At 40.0% G+C, this 24100-nt stretch overlaps 1 protein-coding gene across 1 annotated transcript; it reads right to left on the reverse strand.

Annotated features, from left to right (window-relative positions):
* Window positions 1–5733: 5733 nt before the first annotated feature.
* stam2.L (signal transducing adaptor molecule 2 L homeolog) lies at window positions 5734–23580 on the reverse strand. The gene is made up of 14 exons (XM_018235768.2): window positions 23422–23580; window positions 18225–18309; window positions 17958–18033; window positions 17044–17139; window positions 16476–16622; window positions 15424–15493; window positions 13738–13927; window positions 13425–13519; window positions 12479–12558; window positions 12046–12133; window positions 10025–10079; window positions 9685–9829; window positions 8647–8825; window positions 5734–8138 (listed from the first exon to the last, which is right to left on the reverse strand). Exons 1-14 carry the CDS (start codon window positions 23459–23461, stop codon window positions 7910–7912), a joined length of 1575 nt encoding a protein of 524 aa, XP_018091257.1. The 5' UTR covers window positions 23462–23580; the 3' UTR covers window positions 5734–7909.
* Window positions 23581–24100: the final 520 nt, after the last annotated feature.

Consider the following 24100-nt stretch of genomic DNA (forward strand, 5'->3'; position numbering starts at 1 on the left):
AAAGCAATTGTTCAGTATAAAAATAAAAACTTGGTAAATAGATACGCTGTGCAAAATAAACAATGTTTCTAATATAGTGAGTTAGGCAAAAATGTAATGTATAAAGGCTGGAGTGACTGGATGTGTAACATAATAGCCAGAACACTACTTCCTGCTTTTCAGCTCTCTTGGTTTACACTGACTGGTTACCCTGGTTACCAGACAGTAACCAATCAGTGACTAGAGGAGGGCACATGGGTCATAACTGTTGCTTTTGAATCTGAGCTGAATGCTGAGGATCAATTGTAAACTCAATGACCAGTTATGTCCCATGTAGCCCCCCTTCAAGTCGCTGACTAACTCAGAGTTATAGAGCTGCAAAGCAGGAAGTAGTGTTCTGGCTATTATGTTAGACATCCAGTCGCTCCAGCCTTTATACATTCCATTTTTGGCTAACTAACTATATAAGAAACTTTATTTATTTTGCACAGCCTATCTATTTACCCAGTTTTTATTTTTACACTTAACTGTACTTTTAAATCTCCTGCACTCCTAATCCCCAGTGCATGTGTGCAGGTGGTGGTGGGGGGGGGGGGTGTACAAGAGAAAGAGACCCTCTGGCCAAGGGGCACCCAAATCATAAATCCAGGCCTGCCTGTAAAAATCAGAACCGCTGGCATACTAGCTACTCCTGTGACCCCTCTCAGTATACTATGCCATCCTTGTAGTCCTAGCCAATGACACCATCTTGCCTTACTAAGCACATTATCACCAGAGCTGTGCCAAGTGCAGTAGCAGATTAATGAGATGTGGGGCCCCTAGGCTACATCCACAAGCCCCATTTTAGATATGCACATATTCAGACTGGACCCAGCAGCGCAAATTAAAATAAATGTAAAAAAAAAATAATAAGTGAAAAAGAGTTAGATGGGCCCCTGATCACACTGGGCCCCAAGCACTGTGCAGTATTCTGCCCTGGCCAAGTGTTACTTGCACCCAAGACAAGTACCTCTTGCACCTACTTGCAACCTTCTACTCAGTGCTTGCCACAATGCACTCCCGCTACCCCACCCTTGCTCCCTGCCCGCTCAACACTACAAGCCCTGCTCCTCTCCCAGGAAAAACAGGGAAACAAGAGTATCTATTGATGCAGCTTTTTTAAAGGGGAGGAATTGCAACCCCTGCCATTGTTCAATAGGAAAACACCTCTTTCCCTTACCCCTAGTTCCAGCTTTAATAATCACTCTGTTATAGTCATTTCCCAAACGGAAGACAAATCTGTGGGCTGGGGTATAAGCACCCCCCCCAACCTATTTTGTCTTTATTTTCATTAGCATCAATTTAATACAATTAGCTCACATTTCCCAATAAATCGATTTACTGTTACAAATGTATGTGCCCTGCCAGAGGCTGCCGTTCCACAAAGCTGCAAGTCATTGGCGTAAGTAGGAGCGGTGATTATTTACAGCCCCACATGAGATGCTGCTGGCACATGCTGGACTCTGGGAAGGGACCAGATTAGAATATAATTTGTTGCTTAGTTGATTTTCGCCCCCACACAAATCTGTTGACAAAGGAAACGTTTCTTGGGGCTGAGGCTCCTCGCTCTTCATCCCAGGGACCGCACACCTATGAGCCAGTACAGAGGGGGTTAATTCCCTGCAATCCAGCAAGTCAGATTTTTGTTCTCATGTATCTAATGCTGCTATATGATCAGATGCACCCTGCTTTGCTGGGAGACACTGTACTAATAGCTACCCTATTAGGGCTATAATCACTGAAGTACAATTTAAATGGGATGTAAATCCTTATACAAAATTTTGTAAACAATGCCAAAAAACTATCCAGTATCCATCCATTCATTATGAGTTTTCCTTGATTTTAAACCTGTTTGAAAGCAGTATCGGTTTGTGCTTCTCTGCACTGCTGGTTCTGACTACACACAATTCCTCCAGCCAAGACTTCAGTTTCCATAATGCTTACAGACCTTTTAAGATGGTGGTTAGTGGCGCTGCACATGCTCAGCTGTTGAGAAGCCAAGCTTAGGGGGGTCACTGGAGATCATCAAGCAGAAAACAAGTTCACCTGTCATAGAAGCCGATGCTACAGGGCTGGTTATCAATCCATTTTGATGCAGACTGCACAGATTTCTATTCTGCCATGTAATGTGAATCTGAGTTAATTACTAATCAGCCATATTTGGGGAAATGTTATATAATATATAAGCTCAGTAACTGACAGCAGCCCAGAGCATGTACTTGGAATCAGCAGAACAGAAGATGGGCAGCTAATGGGGCATCTTTGGATCTTCACTGTGGTTGCCTTGAGCAACTACAGAACCCCAAAGCACAAGGTTTTGCATTTCTAGAGTAATTCATTGTTGAGCTTCAGTTTCCATACAATTACTGTCCTGTAGTTACTACCTTTTAAAAAATTATGTTTCTTTATTATTATTTTTAGATCAATAGTGTAACACAAACAGTACAGAAAAGCAACAGTAATTACACTCAAGGATGTTACCAAAATAGGAATCCTCTGCATTGAACTCCATCAGGCCTGTGATGGGCATCTCGTTCCAAGTCTTCAGCAGGACACAATTTGGGGGAGTTCAATTAGGGCTCTTACTGAAGAGCAGTTGAAGCTGCGCTCCCCTGCGTTGTTTTTCTGCATTCAGCCGCAGGGGAGCGCAGGAATAGATGCATTAAGCTTTTTTCAATGGGGCTGTACTCACACAGGCACGTGTAGGAGCCGTACGCAGGTTGTGATGCAACATGCTGCATTTTCCCTGCGTTCGGCGCCTACACGCGCCTGTGTGAGTACAGCCCCATTGAAAAAAGCTTAATGCGTCTATTCCTGCGCTCCCCTGCGGCTGAACGCAGAAAAACGGAACGCAGGGGAGCACAGCTTCAACCGCTCGTCAGTAAGAGCACTTAGAGTAAAATGTGGCATTCAGGAACAGCACAGAAGTGTACTAAACTGTCACATTTGTGAAAGGATTTTGTGAATTTGACTTTTTGTAGCTCCAGTTTAGCTACAATAACATTTCTTACTCCAATGTTCAGTTTACTCCACTTTTGTAAATTCAACTTTCCCCAGCAATATAGCAAAAATAATATATTCTTGCGGTTTTAAACATAATAAATATTTTTAATTCTATAATTATGTATTCAGAATATTATATAAAATAATGGACAAATCAAATATTGAATAACATATTAAAAAAAAAAATGAAATATGTAATTGAATAATATAAAAATAAACACTAATAAATGACATACATTAAATGTATTAAAAATGTAAAATAATAATAAACATAAACATAAAATGTTTTCAATAACATTCAGGGCAGGACAACATGGCCGATTCAGCTGCGATCCGACGCGCTGCGCAAAATCGCAGACGTCACGTCGGATGCGAGGGAAACAAGGTAAGTAATGGCAGTGTCTGATCATGACGCATTGTTGATGTGACACGACACGTCTGTCGAATCATGACGCAGCGTCTGCATCCAACAGTCGTGTCGCATCAATGCTGCTACACGATGCGACAATTGAATTACTTACCTTGTTTCCCTCGCATCCGATGGGACGCCTGCAATTTTGTGCAGCACGTCGGATCGCGGCTGAATCGGCCATGTAGTCCTGCCCTCACATTTACAATCAAAGGATGGAAAATGTTTCAGTTATGTATATTTACATTTTCTATTAATCTGCAAAAAAAAACAGTGTTTGGGTGAGATTCTCCTTTAAGAAGCGTTAACAGAAGGAATAGCTGAAGCAATAATTAGAAGACCATTTGTTCGCTTCACACATGCCGTGGGCACAGGATCAGGAATAAGGATATAGCAGGATATAAGCTGAAATGTGTGAAGTATATAGCAACACCCCGTCTGTTTGGCTATACCTTGGCACTAAAATAAACCCTTTTTAAAACACTACCCAGAGCAGTGCCTTTAGCTATTTATAACAATGCAAATACAAAAAAAAGTGGTGGTGCGGGAATAGGATTCTTCTCTTATAACGGAATTGATTTGCATATATTAAGCAGTAGTTTGACTTCCTACAGCTAAAAAGTATGTTAGGGGGTGCTGGGAGTTGCAATTTAGAAACCGCTTACATTCACTTCTCTGTTGATCTAGAACAGGGGTCCCCAATCTTTTTTACCTGTGAGCCACATTTAAATATAAAAATAAAAGTTGAGGAGTTGACAACTCAAGTATGAAAAAAGTTTCGAGGGGTGCCTATTAAGGGCTGCAATTGGTTATTTGGTAGCCCTTATGTCAATTAACAGATCACGGGTGAGTCTGACAGTACAAAAAAATCCTAAAATACGCATCTGCTTTGAGGTCACTGGAAGCAATATCAAAGGGCTTGGTAAGCAACATGTTGCTTGCGAGCCAGTGGTTGGGGACCACTGATCTAGTAAATAAAGTTCCCCCTATTGTACCCCCCACTTAGGTTGGAAGAGTCATTCAACCCCTCCCTTAACCTCGTTCCACTGTGATGCAAAGCATTCTGGGACTTGAAGTCCCTCTGCTTTCTAGAGACTCTTTGCACCACCCACCATGGAACGTAAAGGGGCGTCAAGTTCCCTGCAGGCATGCGGTTTCTGTACCCCACTGTTTGCCGACATAGGCAGAGATGTATAACAGCAGGTGAATATTACTTCTTTAACCTGATTTACCTGTTAAAGAGTTTGCCATACATGCAGATGGCAGTGGGACCAATCAGATTGCACAAACAACAGAAGGGTGTTGCAGGCTATGAATTCAGGATTTGGCATTTGTATCAGCTGGCCGAACATAGGCTCATAAGAGCCGACAACTCAGCCCCTTTACACCAAAACTGAGCTTGCCAGAAAGAGGAGGAGCTTGTGGTACTTGGCAGGGTTAGGGTGGATCCTATGCACCGTTTTGCCATATTTTGGGGAGTAGCCAGTGTGGATCAGGGGTAAGTCCATGAATACAGGTTTTTTCATTGGGACCCATTTTTACTTGTTGGCAAGGCCATCCACCAAAGAGGCTATTGATGTGGCTTCCCCCCTAGGGGTGGGTTATTCTAGCTTAAGACAATTACAGATCGTGGCCCTGGACCTGTGTATGGGGCTCACATATTGATATCTGTCTGAAAATCAGGTCAATATCTATCGAGCAGGTTTGAATATCCTATTGGTCAAGAACCACATTGTTGGGTTGATTAGTATTATTAACATGTATTTTTTAGAGTGCCAACATATTCAGCAGCACTGTAAAATAAATGTGTTTATACCTGGAACATAAGAAGTACATACATAGCTAGCAGTAACCAATACAAAAGGTGGAGAGCTCATGCCCAAAAGAGCTTGCACTCTAGAAAGAGATGAAACACAAGGTGTGGGAGTGGGCAAGATCAGAAGTAAGAAAGGTGATAGCTAAACTGAAAGAGGATCAGCTTCTCTAAATAAATGTGTTTTAAGAGACCGTGACGCAGTCCGATGCCCTGGGCCTACATAGGTTTATGATGGTTTTATGATCAATTAATTCACCCCAATTTGGCCCAAAGCATGGGGGGAGGGGAAATCAGCAGAGATCCACTTGAGTCAAATGAGAGCATCTCACCATATATGGACAGCTTTACTTACACAAAGCCAGTTTGGGGGTCCCACATATAGAGGGATAGATGGACAATGATGGAGAATGAAGTCATTCTTACACTGGAAACAACCAAGTTTGGTTCTAATGTTATTTAACAACAGAAGACAACAAAATAAAACATGTTTTTGGCAGCAAAATCTTTAATTGGAAACATTTGTAAAATAAATATTACAATTTAGTACTTTTCAGAGAGGGAAAAAAAAAACACCCCTCGCCCATTAACATTATGTAATCTGCTAAATGCACAAATGGAAAAAGAATAGGATCCTTACACTATCTACACAGAAAGATTAGATTACAATTAAGCATTTCCAAAAAAATAATAGGCTTAACGGACTGCTGCCATTTATACAAATGTCATGACCCCCCCCTCCAAAGAGAAATGGTTTATGTAGCAGTATATATAAAATCTCACATAGACAATTGTCTATATACACTATTTATACTTTTTTATACCAGAAAGGATTACAGCTGTTGGTAAATTGATTAACGCTTTCGAAACTGTTCTGTTAGAAGACACGACGCTCCAGCATTTTCCGCGCAGACTTAAATTTCCTCCAATCACAAGTCAATGCAACCAGCCACATTTCAATATGGATAATATGTTACATTTTTAAAAAATGATTAGCGGCATGTTATGGAACCAAACTCCCAGCATCCCAAGAGGTGTCTTGACAGAAGCATCTATAGGCTACACAAGGCAGCCCCTTACAGGACACTCGCTCTGCTCCCATGGGAAATCAGAGGGTATGTGCACAATAATCTGACTGACCAATCAGAGTGCTGCACGAAACATCTGTGTAAGTGGATGATACCCAGCTATGTAGTGAATAATGTTATCAGTTAGCCCCATACTTCTGTATCAGAGTAATGGAACGCCCAGTGGAATGAGAAAAAGAAGCTCTGCTTAATGCAACAAACCCTCCTACATTAAGGGTGTGATTAAGGGGTCTGTATATTGGACTCTGAATAAGGTGCTATTAATTATCTCCATAATCAGTATATTTATCCATTTTATATTAAAAATTGTATCTAACATTAAGAAAGCCAAACAGACTGGCACAACGTTGAGCACTGTATGGTTGTTTCTGCCTTTTAGCATCTATGTAAGTTTGCCAATAAGGAAACTAAACTAACAATAATAAGAAGAAGAAAGGCTTTTATATAGGCCAATCCCAGGGCCACAACACATATACAAAAAGAGGAGCAGAATGTTTAAAGAACATACAAGCGAATAATATTTTTCAATATAGAAAATAGGGGAATATGCAGCAGAGGATACTGTGTAATATGGTGAGATTCCAACAACACGTCAGGTCTTTATCTATATACTGGAGTATCGGTAATACTTTACTGCATTGCGGTGTAGCACCTGATGACAACCAGTCCCAGCATTAGAAGCACCCCAAGGTGCAAGTCAGGGCACAAGTTGGCATTAGGGATAATGGAGATGTTGGGAGGTAAGATCACAGTAGCATTTGATTTTTCTTCTTCATCATCATCATCACCACCACAAGGTCAGCGGTAATTAAAAAAAAAAAAAAGAAAAAAAAAGACATTTAAACATCACAAATACCAGCAGAAGTCATTGTGGTGACTAGTTTAATGCAGTCACCATCATTTAGCCACTATCATAAGTGCCATGTATCAAAATAATAAAGAAATTAGAAAAAGAGCAACACACATACATACATACATACATACATACATACATATACATACAGAGGGGCATAAATATGTGATACCTAGTGAACAATGCTAAACAAACCTCTGGGAATAAGAGCGCACAGCATTATGACAGCCTTGAAGATGATCTATCCATACACGTCTATGAGTTTCAGGAAAGAATTATGATTTTATTTTAAAATGTTATTTTCGATTTTTTGTTTATTGCATTTTTATTAGAAATAAAATATCAAATGCAACAAAATAGTTTAATTCTTACCATTGGTGTCTGCTATAGAACATTTCTATTTATAAACCTTTTTATGACGTGAAGAAAGGCTGCGCTTTTAATTAGCATATACCCTACGCACCTGCAGCCTCTTAGGAACACGGCAGTGTATCGTCAGGCTAATTGTGCGCAGGCTGCTTAGAATCTAGGGAAAGAGAGAAAGCAGCGCATTTATTCCACAGGGAATTTAGCACCATTGTATTGTTGGAATCTCAAGCTGGTTCCTGGTCCGCTGCACTAACAATGCATATTTCCTATGTGTCTGTGTTTACCATGAAACCTGGTGATATAAGTTACAAGAATTAACATGTCTGACTTTTGGATTCACTCGCAGGGATTCTGTTTCAGAGCAGAGGCTGCTGGTAGTAGTTCTGGGGTTGCGGAGGGATTGAATGGAGAGAGGCTGGCACTGAGTAGCCAGAGCCTGGTGGCAAGGCAGATGTAGAGTTCTGATAGGCTGAGGCATCAGATGGCATTCCCATTGGCTGGCCATAAGCAGGAACCCCTGCTGCTGATTGGAGGCCAGAACTCTGATTTATATACGGAGAGGCTGAAACTGCTTCATGACCAGAGCTGAAAAAAAAATAAATCAATAAATAGAGAGCACTTAGAATCTTGAGCTAATATTGTATAGTACAGGTATGGGATCTGTTATCTGGAAACTTGTTATCCAGAAAGCTCCAAATTAAGTAAAGACCATATTCCATAGACCCCATTTTAAGAAATTATTTTTTTTTTTCTCTGTAATAATAAAACAGCACCTTGTACTTGATCCAAACTAAGGTTAGCAACACTAACCTTATGGGGTTTATGTCAAAATTATATGATTTTCTAATAATATTAAGGTATGAAGATCCAAATTACAGAAAGATCAGTTACCCAGAAGTCCCAAAGTCCTGAGCATTCTGGATAACAGGTCCCATACCTGTATATGCAATTTAAAATAAATAGTAAATACTACAGTTCTACATCCTACCAACATTCAAAATATCAGGAGTATAATTAGTAACTTAGTCACTGGTAGCTTATGGCCAGCTAGTGTATTGGGCCATACCACTGAGAAAATGACAAGTAATGTTACCTGGCATAGGGTGGCTGAGCAGCCTGTGTTGTTACTGTAGAGTTTATAGTTGAAGGCAAAGACCTCAGGGGCCCGATCTGATCCTGGGTCATACCATACCCTTGGGACAGTGTTGCTGGCTGTACTTGGGGCATATTCTGCACCATGTAGCTACCACCCTGTGGCTGGCTGTGATAACCCTAATATAGTTGAAAAAGAAATACAAAGGGGTTAATCATGATACTTCTGCAGGGGTAGGTAATGGTCCTAAAATCCCATCTTTATAATGATTGCCTGCCATAGAATGTGTTCGGTATTTCACTTCTGATCAGATATTGGTTAGGCAGCAAATAGGCCAACAGGGTGGCCTTATGTATGGCTGGCTTTACTCAGTTTGAACAGCTTTATTTTGTATATCCTTTTCATAATGAATCAGTATATTGTCCCAGTCAGTATGTTACAGTTGCTAGCATGAATTACACAGTATAAGTCTCCAAGTCCCCATTAAGGTAAAGGTTTTCCTTTAATCCTCATTCACTATTAAATGGCCGACTGAAATAATGAATCTGCAGAGAACCTACTGTATTTCCAGCTTGTGTCGTGATATTATCTCTTTCCATCAGATGTGTCTCTAGACAGTGCGGGCACAGGTTAATATCAAAGCACTCGCACAGGAAAAGAGATCAAAGCTCTCCCCCTCTCTATAATGGATAACAAAGCGATCAGAATGGAGCCTTCTTCTGCCCAAACTGTGTGTCATAAAAGAAAACTCAGACCTCTCAGCATTAGAAATGTGGGATACACATATGCTATCTATTTTTGGAGCTATGGATCCATTCTTAGTGAAAGACAGTGTTGGAATATATTAAGCCACAATGCTGATGTACTGCCTTCCACATACAGCAGCCATATCCACTCAAATTATACACCCCCAATCTCTAATATTAATATCCCACGAATGGCTGTTTGGTGCCCTCCACTTGGAGGCATGACACCCAAGCTTTGACTGGCAGCTGTATTTGTTTTCATCAAATAGTTTTCATCAGAAAGAACACTTACTTGCATGGATGCCCCAGCAGCGTAATGGGTCTGTGCCGGGGGCTTGCTATACACAGAATACATAGGAGCTTCGTTCATTAACTTATTGTATAACTCTAAGGCCTCCATTACTTTCACATTCAGCTCTGAGAGCTCAGAATGTTTCCTGGTTGGGGGGAAAAATAACAATTAAATTACACACACACCACAACAAAGTAGTAGATTATGTTAAACTTAAAGTATATAAAAACATTCAGCTATTGATTGCCTGGGTAAAAGCATTCCCTCCATTTTATTCAGGGTATCATATTACAAAGAAGGTACTGGCCATACGTATATGCGCATGTATGCATTAACTCACCTGTCAATCTCTTCTAACCTCTCATCGATCATAGGGCCCATCTGCTGGCAGACGTCTGCATGAGTTAAAAATAAGACTTGGTGAGAAGTAATTTCCTGATGTGTGATCATTGCAAATGCAATAAGAGCTTGTATTTTTACCCTGCAAATATAATGAATCTGCAGAAACTGCGCCACCTGCTGTTCATTTCAGCTGACTGGTCACAGCCAGCAGAAAATGAAATATCGTGTGATGTTGCTCAGGTTATAAATGACCACAGAAACTTCAGGATTTGTCTCTGCTCACTAACTTAATTTTCTGAGCAGAGCAACACCACAAGACGTTACTTTAAAATTAATGAAAGGCCGGTGGTGCTGTTCTGTTATAATAGCAGAGTAAAAATTGTTAATATCTTGAAAGCTATAATTAATGTCAGTTGCAAAAGTTCTCAGAAGAGTACTCTGAGCATTTTAAGGTTTACATTTTCTGGAAGTAAGTTGCTTAGTTTAAATCAAATGTCATTTGATGCCAAGTAAAAGAAATGCCCTTATTTTTCATAAAATGTAGTACAACTATAGCCGAGAATAAAGTTGACAAACCAGTTATGTTAGGGCAGCATTGGGGAAACAAGGGTGAACTCTGCAGCTGTGCATATAGGAGCTGTACACAATATGAACAAAGAGAGAGAAAGCTCAGCTACATTCTGCAACACTTAAAAGATGAACAGAATTTGCAGTGGAGTAGTGTTTAGTCATCTACATCAATACCAACAGCAGGTCCAGACTGAAATTTAATATAGAGCCTGGTAGTTCAAGCCTACAAAGCCTCAAAATGCCTACCCCACAGTCCCAATAAATAGTTACTGTCTATGGCATCTCACAGCATCCCAAATATACAGACTGCCAATCAGGTTAACGGTGATGAACAGAAAAATGAGCTTCAGTCCTTTTGTGGGTGAAGCAACGGGATGCAACTCGTAACTGTACCATTAGAACTACTAGAATACAGAGTGGATACCAAGTCCCCGACTACCATGTATATAAAGCAATAATAATATTTAAGTCCTAAATGTTACCAGAAAGCATTACATTTGAAAGTGTCTGTAGTTTTTCTGCTTTGGGGTGAGGGGGTTATATATAAGTTTACACAACAGACTGGGTGAGGCTTTGACTAGCTAGATTCAATATGGTTGACTAGAGTGGAGCTGATGCAAATTGACCACCGTAACTAAAAAATTATGGCTAGAAATGCTGTATTTTATATACTTGACTAAGTATTAATTAATTAAGTATTGATTAATGATCTAGGTCTTTGGACTAGTGATATGTGGACAAAAAGTCAAACCACACCGTCCCAATTCCAACCCACACCCTACCGGCACTTTTATTTACAAACCCACACCCGACTTGCCTTTCTCTGATGTCATGAAAGGGGGTGGGGTAGGGCAGGTGTATGTCTATAAATAGCGGCTACCAGAAGCGGCTGCGACTCACATACAATCTGCGGAAGTCGGCCCAAACCCATATGAACTGTGGGTAAACCTGCAGGTTCCACGGGTGTCAGGCCTGCCCGCACATCACTACTTCAGACGTGTCCACAGCAACATCCTTCCTTTGATCTTTTTAGTCCAGCTTTTGAGTGTCACTGCACATAAACAGTGGACTCTGGGCTGCTGTTCACAAGCGGATCTTAGGGCTCCTCAGAAATCACCAAAACATTAGCAGAAACTGAGGTAACATCCGTCATAGAAGCTGATGCTACAGGACGAATTATTAATTCTGATGCAGAATCAGCCTTGTATAATGATTTTTCCGTTGTGTCCATACTGTATATTAAAGTATATTAAACTGTCATAAGTTCCGATAACTGACAGCAGCCCAGAGTATGTGCAGAAAAAACAACATGGGAAGTATTTGAAAAGTCAATTTAGAACTAAGTTTCAATGCTAAATGTCTAAGGCAGCCTTTCGCTGGTGAAGAACCCCAAAACATATGGTATAACATGTCTGTTAGTAAGCACTTGGCGCTCCACTTGTTTCATACCTTCTAAGTCCAGAAGAGCAGAAGAGTCAGGCTTGGGATCTGTTGGATCAATGCTCTGAAGCAGCTGTAATGCTTGATCCATTTTGCTCTATAAAATAAGAAGAAATTGACACAATTAGGCTCTGAAAAATTAGGTACTTACAAGGGCAGTATACACATATATACATGAACAAAATACATGAAACTTATGCTGCAAATTGTATCCTGCTCATTGTTTTCATTAAAAGATTCCATCTTTTGATGGACCACTGTTTTGACATACAGTGATGCTCTTGTTGAAAACAGTGGTGGTCAACAATTCTTCTTACCTGTTACCACCCACTAGAGCATTTTCAAGCATTTCCCTTTATAGTCAATACGAGATGGAAGGGGTAAATTTGAGATGCCATATGCCATAAGCCTAAGGACTGACAAACACTGAACCATTACGTACCTCATCAATAAATACAGGCTCAGGTTCGGCTTTTGGAGCACTCTCTGGAATTTCTTCAAGGAGGGGATTCTTTTCTATCACTTCAAAATAAAAAACAAATGTACACCAGTTTTAGGTCCATATCTGTCAGTATGCTACATCTGCTTCCATATAATCAACAGCTCCTTATTTACTATACTTTAGAACCCAGGCAGCAGAACCTGGTCATACACAGACCAATAAAATCATCTGCCTTTGCCCCTCCAGACACAGCAGCTTATTGGCTTGGGACCTTCTTTCTGAGTTTGACCCTCTTCCAAGGGTTTATTGGCCCAGGGGCCACACAGTCAGGTCATGTTGCTGGCCAAATCAGGTAAAGAGCAATTTGGCAACCTTGTGAAAAATCTTATGGTGCATGGCCAGCTATAAAGGTGTAGGATAAAATGGAGACAGAATAAAGTGACTCATTTGTGCTGCTGTGACACAAGTCTCTATGGTTTGTAGTCTATTTGGAAGGAAAGCTCATTAATCAGACATCAATTAACATTTTTGATTCTAAGAACAGATAAGAGCAGCAAACAATTGCCATCTGTTGTGTACTGCTCACTAAGTAGCCCCTGCAGAGAGGAAAGAGAGGGCGGCTAAATCTGCACATTTCAGTAAAATATATTTATTATAAAAGATGTTTGCCTCTTTTTTTTTTTTTACAGGCTTTATACCTACAAATGTTTAAAACAGCAGGATTCCAAAAATCATACTTCTACCAAAAAATATCACAAGTTTTTAATCTTAACTGTTTTTCTGCAACAATGGATGTCACATGGGGTGTATTTTCCCTTCATTTTTCAGCCAGTGGTGAATCCTCATCTGCCCCATGTGGCAGGCAAATCAAAACTTTTTTCAATCAAAAACAAAAGTTTGCATGGGGAAGCTTCTTAATACATGTAACATATTTTATAGGACATACCTTCCTCTGGTTCTGCATTTAAAGATGAAGAGACAAAATTAGATGGGAAAAGTCCAACACCCCTGTGATTTTCCCCTTTCCACCAATTGGCATCACTGTTAAGAGATTAAAAAGAACAAATAAGCACTCATCCCAAATGTTACCCTAACTGGTCTTCAGCCTGGGCTCCTTACTTTAGACAATATTGATTAAACAGACGTCCTTGGATTATTCAAGAAAGTCAATAGGAATTTAAATGGAATAAACAGTATATAAAGCTTATGTATAAATAAGGTATTATTTTCTGTTATCTTGCCACATAAGAAACATTTACCTGTCATCCAGGACAATAATGATTTCTCCACCTTTAAATGTGAGCTCATTATCTTCCACCGCTTCAAAGTCATACAGTGCCCGAACTTTCCTTGCCATCTTCTGACTGTCATGCTGGGCATCCACAGATGGGTATAAGGTTTTGGTCTCAGTAGACTGCTGTTTCTGCTCTTGTAATGAAAGCTCAATGGCTTTTATTTGGAAGGCAAGAAAAAGAAAAATCATTATTGCCATATACTATATAGTACTACATACTATATGAACCTATGATGTGGCTATAAAATGTCATTTCCCATCACAAGATGATATATGTCTGATCAAAGTACCATACACAGCTAACAGTATAGTTAAGGGGACATTTTCCCTTGAAGATAGTTTAAAGGGTTAACTTCTTTTTATTTATTTTTATCTAGGGACATCAAGTACTAGCTGAGGCAGAATAAAAAGAAATGGGTCAGGTCCTTAGTGGCTTTGATGCATTTTGCCTCTCATTTAAATCGGATGTCTCTTCGCTTATGTAGTGCTTAAATGGCTACTGAGATTTCTTGATGCACATCAACCCTAATTGCTCCTTTACTATTTCTCTAATAACATAAACATCAACCATTCTGCTGTCTCAGCATTTTACTATATGTCTGTGGGATACAGATGTTTGTATGACAAATCCATTAAGACAAAATGAGCAAGTGCATATGTGACTGTGAAGTTCCAAAGAATATCATATTCTAGGGAAACATGCCATTAAAGAGCACGTAAAGGCAAAAAAATAAAATCCCATTTTTACTTTCTTTAATGAAAAAGAAACCTATCTCCAATATACTTTAATTAAAAAATGTGTACCGTTTTTATAGGAAACCTGACTGTAAGCAGCGAAATTCTCCTTTCATGTACTGCTTTGTATAGGAATTGTCAGACAGTCTGCTGGGCAGTGAAACAATCATATTTATGAAGAGCAGGGGGAGCAGCTTCGTTTGATTCCTGTAGAGCAGTTGGCGACTGCGTAGAGATTTGTATTGGATTTTATTTTGCCTTTACATCCCCTTTACTGTTTCCAACTCCAGCTGCAGGGACAGCGTTTATGGAGTCAGATTTAATCAGATAAACTAGGATTCTATTTGGAGAATTATTTTGCTGCAGCCACTGGTTCTGCAGAGTTGGAGAAAGTTTGTATTAAACAATACAAAAACTATAAAATGCACATTAGATGGCATGACAAAAACAGGACCCGGTGCTGTCTGCATATTCTGATTATAAATCAGTCTTGCTGTATCAGCTTCTGGCAGATATTATTTGATTTGTGCTGTTTGGATCATTTATGACAATCCCTAAGCAGCACAGACCACACTGAGCATGTGCACAGTCTTGGTCTTGCAGAGATGTTTAACAAAGTTACAAGATGGTGACCCCCTGTGGCCAACTTTGAAATAATAAATCATTTGCTTGATTAGGCTTGTGGTGCAGTAAGTTCATGTTTATTATACAAAATACAGCATTTCTAGCCTTATTCTATTTTGGACTTTACTTCCCCTTTAAGTGGTGTCCTGTCAAGACAATAAGTTCTGCTTTGAAATAAATTGATGCTAAACACCTCCATATTGAAACATGGGTAACAGAGCTTACTTGTGTTTTGTTCTCCATTAACATCTCCCTATAGGACGCTAAAATCATTTGAGAGCAATGAATATACCTTTTGCAATATCATTCTCTTCTTTGCTTTTAGTGGGTATTGCGGAGTTCTTTGGGGTATTTGAAGTACTCTATAAGAAAAAGTATGAAGTGAGAGAATAGATATTATTCACTCAGATCCTTTTGTTAGTAAACCTTAAAACAGCATTTTTGCTCAAAAAGCATCTTCATTTTAATATTCACCATAGAAACATTTAACATCTTTAAAGCCTCAACTTTAATAGATGAGAACTTACTGAGAGAGTGATCCCCTGAACAATTTGCAATTGATTTGTTTTCTGTTTTTATTGGTTTCTGAAATAATAGCTTTAGACTAATACCTAACAGCGCTTTTTGCAGTTATGCTTGCTGCCTCTCAGTTGAGCCAAAAGCCTGGTACTATTGGCAGTCTAAAAACTGAAATGAATGTAAACTGCAAAAGAGAAATATTTTCTTAGTCAAACATCTTTATTAAAGAAGTAGCCCTCCTCTAAAATAACTTTAAATATGACAGTCCTAGTCTATTCTATGGTTTTGAGGGTTTTAACTTTTTGTTCAATAGCACTGCAGTCATCTGGTTGCTAAGGTCCAATTAACCCTAGCAATCAGTCAGTGGTTTAAATGAGAGACTGAAAGATAATGAAGATATCAACAAAATTGTATCATCACGGACCAATGTTTTTTTTTGGCTGCCAGGGAAAACAATAGTGAAAAGTGGCAGAAATGGAACTCAAATAATTAAAAAAAAAACAAAAACAATAAAATATGAACATAGTGGCTAAGAACAAGCCATACCTACTAAATGGCATTATGCATAATAAACATGCATAAATACACAGATTCACATTTTCAATTTAATTTATTAAATGCCTTTAATTAAATGCAAACATTGATGCGGTCAAACATATTTACCCTGCAAACGCTAACTCATATATTCAGTTCTCATTATTCTATTAGAAAAATACAATAGAAAAACCAAAATAATTAGCTTTATATGCCATTTGGGCTTTAGTTTCCCTTTAAAAAAAAGTTTGGTTCCACCGTGCCACACATCTGATGTTCTAAAATTCATACCTGTGGTGTTGATGATGGGAATGATATTCCTTCCTCTTTCAGTGATTTGATGGTGGCAGATATAAGACTAAATTGAGGATCCTTCTGTAACTCTTGTTCCCATTCAACCATCAAAGCCTTCAGTTTGTCACATACCTTGGGGTGCGCCTACAGAAGGGCAGAAATAAAAATAAAATGCTATATTATACACAAAGGATTCTTTCATAATGACGTATATAGAGGCTATTCATTCAGTGGAGCCGGGTGTAGGAATGCACTCAATGACAGCAGTTGTGTTGTATTAGTAAATGGCACACATGTGGTACAGCACAGGGCACAAAGGAAGTGCAGGGCACACAGAAAGCATTGCTTATCCAATTGCAAACCATTAAGTGCTATTGCACCACAAATCCCAAAACCCAATTTTGAACTTTATAGTTTAATACATCCTGGAAGACCACAGGCTGGAATACAATACTAAAAATGTATCAGGTCTGCGTTATGTGTATAAGGCATTCTAAGAAAACATTAATGAAAAAAAAAAAGGAAATTTACCAAAAAATTGAGGAGCAGTTACTGAATAACTCACCTTAGTAATAACAGCACGCACTTCACTAGCAAATTCTCTGGAGCAGATCTCTAAGTGAAAAGCCTTCCCACAGTTTGACACACAGGCACCCAACAGCTGGAAAGGAAAAGCAGATTGGAAAAAAACCCTAAAAACGTTATATTTTATATAAGTTTGATTCCTTCAGCGGCTGATGAACTGAACCCCCCCAATGCTTGCAGCTATAAGGAAATGCAGATTAAGGAAATCCAAAATCAGCGGTGGTGTCATTTTGTTAGGCAGCCCCAGTGCAAAAATTGATTACTGTGTCTCTTCCTTTAAAATCTGAACCAGCGTACTTTCTACAAGAGTGCTACATTCTTCTTTCCTACTCTCTCCCATGTATCCTTTGTTCTACCTTAGGCATATGCACAGTAAAGTCATTTTTTATTTTTAAAAGGAGTGAGGTGCTGCACTGCTGGAAGGTACCCCAGGCCAGTACCTTTATAGTAAATAAAAGGAGCAAAGGCCTAGGGTAGAGAGTAACAAACTGCCCTCACTGGAGGGGGGGGGGGTACCAAACAAATTGAGGATTTCGGGTAACCTTCTCCTTTAATATATGGACTGGAAGATTACAATGAATGAATAACAACCAAATATAAAACTGCTCAGATGCCATGTCTCTACACAATTCTATATGCTATTTTTTATCTACTCCCCTTTAAATCGAGTCTCAGCAGTTTGAGATATTTGCAATTTTAAACTGAAAATACCAGGCCTTCAGCTCAAAAGCTCTTTTTGAGAGCTAGCAACCCAGTGTTTAACTGAAGTCACAGGATGTTCATAGACACTTAGGGGCCTATTTATCATGCTGTGTAAAAATTGGAGTGAAGCATTAGTGATGTTTCTCAGTAATCACAGGCATTCAAAATTAAGGCAAAGTGCATTCCACTCACAGTCAGAGCCTGCAAAGCCACGTGTGGAACCTTGTGATTGACTCTCTTCATAATGGACCTGAGGCCATCTTTTGAACTGGAACAAGAAAACACAAGCTAGAGTCACTTTATTGTTTTGGATTTTGCCATAAAATCAGATGCCAAATGCCGAATCATAACAACTACTACTACAACTAGTTATTATTGCCAAGTAGTTATATCTGTAATGATTTTTAGAAGAAGCTGTGGTTAAAAAGAAGTCATAAAAAAAAAAACATTAATTCCTACCCATTTGGAGTATGAATGATTTTGTCACAGATGTCCATAATAAGCCCCCAGTCTTCGCTGGTGTTGTATTCATTTGTGGCCTTTTCTAAAAAAAAAATAAAACACAAAAAGATGAACATGAGTAATATTATGGCAAAGCAGTTGGAAAAATCAGTGACTGGCAGATATATTTAAAAGGCAGGAAAAGCAACACCCCCATCTATTTCTGGCCACTAGAGGTGCTGTCCTATAATTTTCTAGGCAGAATGCCAAAGGTGAAGCAAGAATTGCGGCTGTACAAGTCATGGGGCTGCTGTACAGGTCTACGGGGTTATAATAGTATAACCAAATCACTGCATTAGCATTTTATCATTATAAAATTTAAATATTGCAAAATGTACTGTATGATCTGCCCTAGTAATATCATTGCCCTCATCTGTACATAGGGCTGGCTATTTCTTGGCCCCATAACCTCTCACCATGGGATCGTCTGTTATTATGGCGTCACTTATAGATGCAGTTCCTATAGCAATGAAATCAGTCCCGTGCTTTTATTTTCTAATTGATCAAAAACCAGTTAATGGTTTGTCGCTATAAGAAACTGCACTTTTGCAGTTTAGCACTGATCTTTGTAAATTAGCCCTTTTGTAAACTAGACACCAGTACCTTATAGGCCCGCTGACTGGCCCACTGCATGTTTCAGTGTTTCCAAACAAAAATATCACAAAGATTTATGGTCAATGGAGGATTTGTTACTTGGTAAAATGAAAGAACTGGTAATAAGGCTGAACACCTTTGTATGGCACTGAATATTACTTTAAAATTACAAATCCACCAGAGTTCCTAAAGGACTGGGTGCATTGTCTTACTTGTTGCACTCACACTGGCTGGCATGATTAGTTTATCCCAGCTATACTGCACTATGTATGTTTTAATGGCTGAAAGCAGTTCTAGCAAGTTATTCTTTAGAATAGGTCAGTTGTTATTAGAACTGCATATCAACCATAGCATATGTTTACTTTAAAATGAGTCTGCCCCTGTAGGCTTGTTAATGCATAAGGGACTATCTTTAACCATACAGAACACAAAGCTAGTTATGTCCTGATAAATATACGTTGTGCTTATATACTGTAGATGTCAGCAATGCTTAGTGATGTCACTTTTGTCACATCACTCACTGGAACCACTAAAACAATGGTCTCCAACTTTTGTAGGAATTGATTAAATATAAACACGTGGGTTTGGGTCCGTATTAGAATAAAAATAAAATCTCACACAAGGACATCACCAGATCTCTGGGAATGGCCAGGGGCCAGAAAAATCTAATGGAAGGCCTCATTTGGTCTCCGGTTAGGAAGACTCTGTCTTTGTATCAGTTTTGTATCTGCAGGAGTTGCAACTACACCAGGCCTTAATTCTAAAGGGGCCCCAGAGAACGAATAATTTGACATTTAACGATAGAGTAAACAAGAGACGATAACCTGAAGAGCCAACGCAAAATGAATGCAACGTCATGGGCTACAGACGATCTGTGTAGAACAATAAGAACTAAGCAGAAGAACCTCCAAAACACATTGGCTACACATGACTGTTTATTGAGATCACCTCATGCAGGAACGAAGAAAGCAGGTAACGGCACACAGGTGCGATTCAAGTAGGGAATTTAACCCTTACGTGTTTATTAAGTCGACACAACGTTTCGGGGGCAACTCCCCCTTCGTCAGGGGGAGTTGCCCCCGAAACGTTGTGTCGACTTAATAAACACGTAAGGGTTAAATTCCCTACTTGAATCGCACCTGTGTGCCGGTACCTGCTTTCTTCGTTCCTATCGTATTACGGAAGTGCCGTCTTCCTAGGGTCCGAGCACCGGGTCTACTACTTCATAGGGCTCGGGTGTGCACGTGAGTGTATTTGCATCACCTTATGCAGGCCCATGCCCAAACAGAACAACATGGGGAGCTCATTATACACAATCATAACATTGACAGTGTTTGACTGCTAATATCATGGAAGAGCACTCTGAGCAATGATGCTTTAAGCTGTGTCAGAGGGAGGGTTTTCTTTATGGTACTCCCATACCAACAACCTAGGTAAGAGCTGTAGCTAAACAAACAGGGAGGGTGGCAAACCTACTCTCAGCAATCTGTCTCTCTACATGCAGCAAGTGTGACAGTTTGTTATTTTAAAAGACAGCTCTCATACATTGTCTATGCCAGGGATCCCCAACCTTTCAAACCCATGAGCAACATTCAGAAGTAAAATGAGTTGGGGAGCAACACTAGCATGAAGAATGTTTCTTGAGGTGCCAAATAAGGGCTGTGATTGGCCATTTAGTAGTCCCTATGTGGATTGTCAACCTACATTGAGACTCTGTTTGGCATTACACCTAGTTTTTATGCAGCCAAAACTTGCCTCCAAGCCTGGATTTCAAAAACAAGCTCCTGCTTTGAGGCCACTGGGAGCAACATCCAAGGGGTTGGAGAGCAACATGTTGCTCACGAGCTACTGGTTGGGGATCACTGGTCTATGCAAAGGCAGCACACACCAATGCATTTTACCCAACTGTCGGTGAAAATCTGACTCTTGCATAGAGAGACAAACACAAAAGAATACCGTAACTTGTTTATTTTAGAGACAAAATAGTTTGTTATTTCCATGTGATAAAGCGAATATTACATTTTCACTTTCGCTAAATAACTCACATCCTTGACATGCCCTTCAACTGCAGATAGCATGACTTCTTTATCATAACCTGGTTAGTCAACAAAACACAGGCAAAGCCACCGCAGTATCCTGACTGGTTTGTTCTTACACTGTAACAGATTGCATAGAAAATACATAGGCAGCCAGTGGGCTCACCATTGAAAAAGCCAGAAAACACTGAACTGAATGATGTTAATATTATACTAGCCTGGCCAGCTTATCCCTTTAAGCAGAGGAAACATATTAAATAGTATTGTAGGAGTGTACTGACATTGTGGCCTCTTCACAGGTAGCATTTTTATGCATGTCCCTGGATTAAGGGATTATTATTATTAATATAATGTCATACAATGAAGTCTATGGGGCCTGGTGGCCATAACAAGCCTTTGGAAGACCAAACCTGGCCTGCAGGCCTCTAGTTGGGCAGGCCTGGTCTATCCTATGCCATCAGATAAGAAGTGTTTCTAATCACCGAAAATAAAACCTGCATATAAACCTATATAAAATGTGCATTCATAACAGTTAGTCCTACCCAAACCCGCCCTAACCCAACACAAGCCTGACTTGATACTATAATGTTATCATAGGGAGTGGAGCAAGCACAAGTATTTTATATGTGCTGGCCACTCACTAGTGGGGATGGGAGAGCGCAGGGAGGTCGGGAAGGGGTGGGAATATGGCCCACCATACAGCCACAACCTGTCTCTAGGAGCACTTGGGGCGTCACTAATGGGGAATGATTTAAACATGCATATCCTTAACCAGAGGAAGATTTAGCTGGACAATCTAGTTAACCTATATAACCTATGTAGCCATCTGCAACCTCACTAGAGAGCACTAGGGGAACGGAGAGATACTGAATCATAATTTTAAACATGAAATATGATTTTTCTTCTCAACTTATAAGAAAAGCGAGTGTCTGGTTACAAAAATCTCAAAGAGCTTTACCAATAGAAACATTTTGTAAAGTAATCTTAATTATTAATGCAATTAAAAGATAACATGGTTTAGGATCATGTGATCTAGTGGACCACCCAGCATAGACAGTTACATTCTCCAGTCCTTACAGATGTAAGGACAGTTTTTTGTGCCCTGGGCTTGAGACTGCAGAGTTAAATGAAGGGCCTCTACCTACAATGGAACATTCTGCTCATTTGGACTAGTTTGGACTGGCAGCCTATTTGCCCATGTAGAGGCCAAAAACTGCCCTCTCCTTTATCAATATTTTGCATCATTTTGTATAAATAATACAAGATTAAAAATCCCACATCGGGTCATGTATAAGCCATCAATTAGTTGTCCAAACACACCTCTCTTTCGACATCCAGGGCAAACAAGCACATCTTGGCGTGTTGGAAGAAGAATTCAGAAGAAAATGTAGAAATCCAGAACAAATGGTACGTATATACAATGGCAACAATTGGGAATTATTTTTACAACTGTAATGATGTTGTGATGGCTGATTCAGTTAAGGCCTTTAAGAATGGCTTGGATGATTTCTTGGACAAACATAATATCAAAGGCTATTGTGATACAGGTATAGGATCCATTATCTGGAAACCCGATATCCAAAAAGCTCCACATTACGGAATGGAAAGTCTCCCATAGACTCCATTTTATCCAAATAATCCAAACTTTTAAAAATGATTTCCTTTTTCTCTGTAATAATAAATCAGTAGCTTGTACTTGATCCCAACTAAGATATAATTAATCCTTATTGGAAGCAAACCAGCCTATTGGGTTTATTTAATGTTTACATGACTTTCTAGTAGACTTAAGGCACGAAGACCCAAATTACGGAAAGATCCGTTATCTGGAAAACCCCAGGTCCCGAGCATTCTGAATAACAGGTCCCATACCTGTACTAAACTCTATAGTTAGTATAGATATGGGTATATAGAATTTATGTGAAAGTATGGAGGGGTCTGTATGGATGCTGGGTTTTCATTTGGAGGGGTTGGACTTGATGGACTTTGTCTTTTTTCAACCAGATTTAATTATGTAACTACATTTCTGTGCATCTGTAGCAACTGTATAAATCCCCGCATTCCTCAATCTGCCCTCCAGCCCTGGTATTTGGCCAGTCAGTCCGGCTCATTTACTAACAAAGGGCATTTTTGCACCAGAGCAGTTAACCACATCAACTGATTATTATTTAGCTTTTTTAGAGAGAGTTGCACAAAGCTAAATGAAAGCAAATTTTGTTTGGTTGTCATGGGATACTGGGCAGGTGCAAATTTATTTCGTGTTAGCAAATGAGCCCCAACTTTACATCCCATGTGAAAAACCAGAGCTAACGATGACTACTGCTGGTTTCTGGATTATAAATTAGGCATCACAGCTTTCTTCACCAAGAGGTTCTGCATCAGCAGCAAATCTATATTTCTGTCTGCTGATGAACACTAACTCTCACACTCTCTATAGACTTGGGCTTTTAGGGGTTGCTGGGAGTTGTAGTCCCGCAGCGGGTACAGATACCCCGTGCGGAAGCCCTTGTCCCAGGAATGGCACTTACCCACATCCTGATCAAAGGGATTGACGCCGAAGAGCGGCATGCTGGGGAGATGGGAAAGCGAGCGCTGTCCGTGTACTGTGCTGGGGCCCGCTGGTAGCCTGGCTCTTCCTGCTCCAAGTTGAAAATGGGCCCGGTGACGTCACCGTCACGTGACATTACTCGAGCATGTGATCCTACCATGTGACAGAACTGTAGCGGAGCGGTAAATTGAAATATGCGAACTCCTTCGATCCCTCGATTGTGGCAGGCTGCGTCTTCATAGGACCTGCAACTTAATTCTCGGGCTTGCCGATTCGTAGGTAGATTGTAGGTTTCGTGCAGCAAAACAGCTGCTATCTTAGGCTTTTTGAGTTAGGTCACTGTAATGTTCGTATGGGGGTGCACTGTTCTGGATGCTCATATGGAGGGGGGGTTGGCTGGTCACTGTGCCTCTCGATCTTTGTGTGGTTTGGGGGGAGGTCCATGTGCCTCTGGATTTTTGTGTGTGTGGGGGGGGTCACTGCTTCTGGGTGTTTGTGGGGGGGTCACTGTGTCTCTAGATTTTGTGGGTTGGGTCACTGTGCCTCTGGATTTTTGTAGGTTGGGTCACTGTGCCTCTGGATGTTTGTGAGGAGGGATGGTTACTGAGCATCTTAATGCTTGTGTTGTGGGGGGTTACCAGGGCTGGATTTATATCTAC

Source organism: Xenopus laevis, chromosome 9_10L, assembly GCF_017654675.1.
Source record: "Xenopus laevis strain J_2021 chromosome 9_10L, Xenopus_laevis_v10.1, whole genome shotgun sequence".
In the NCBI taxonomy this organism is placed as follows: domain Eukaryota; kingdom Metazoa; phylum Chordata; class Amphibia; order Anura; family Pipidae; genus Xenopus; species Xenopus laevis.

Excerpts from the sequence above, each read along its gene's own strand:
- stam2.L (XM_018235768.2), bottom strand. The coding sequence starts at position 23,461 with ATGCCGCTCTTCGGCGTCAATCCCTTTGATCAGGATGTGG. Across the intron at positions 15,494-16,475 it reads TCCCATCATCAACACCACAG|AGTACTTCAAATACCCCAAA; the intron begins GTATGAATTTTA and ends TTTTTCTTATAG. Across the intron at positions 8,139-8,646 it reads GCTCAGCCACCCTATGCCAG|CTCTGGTCATGAAGCAGTTT; the intron begins GTAACATTACTT and ends TTTTTTTTTCAG.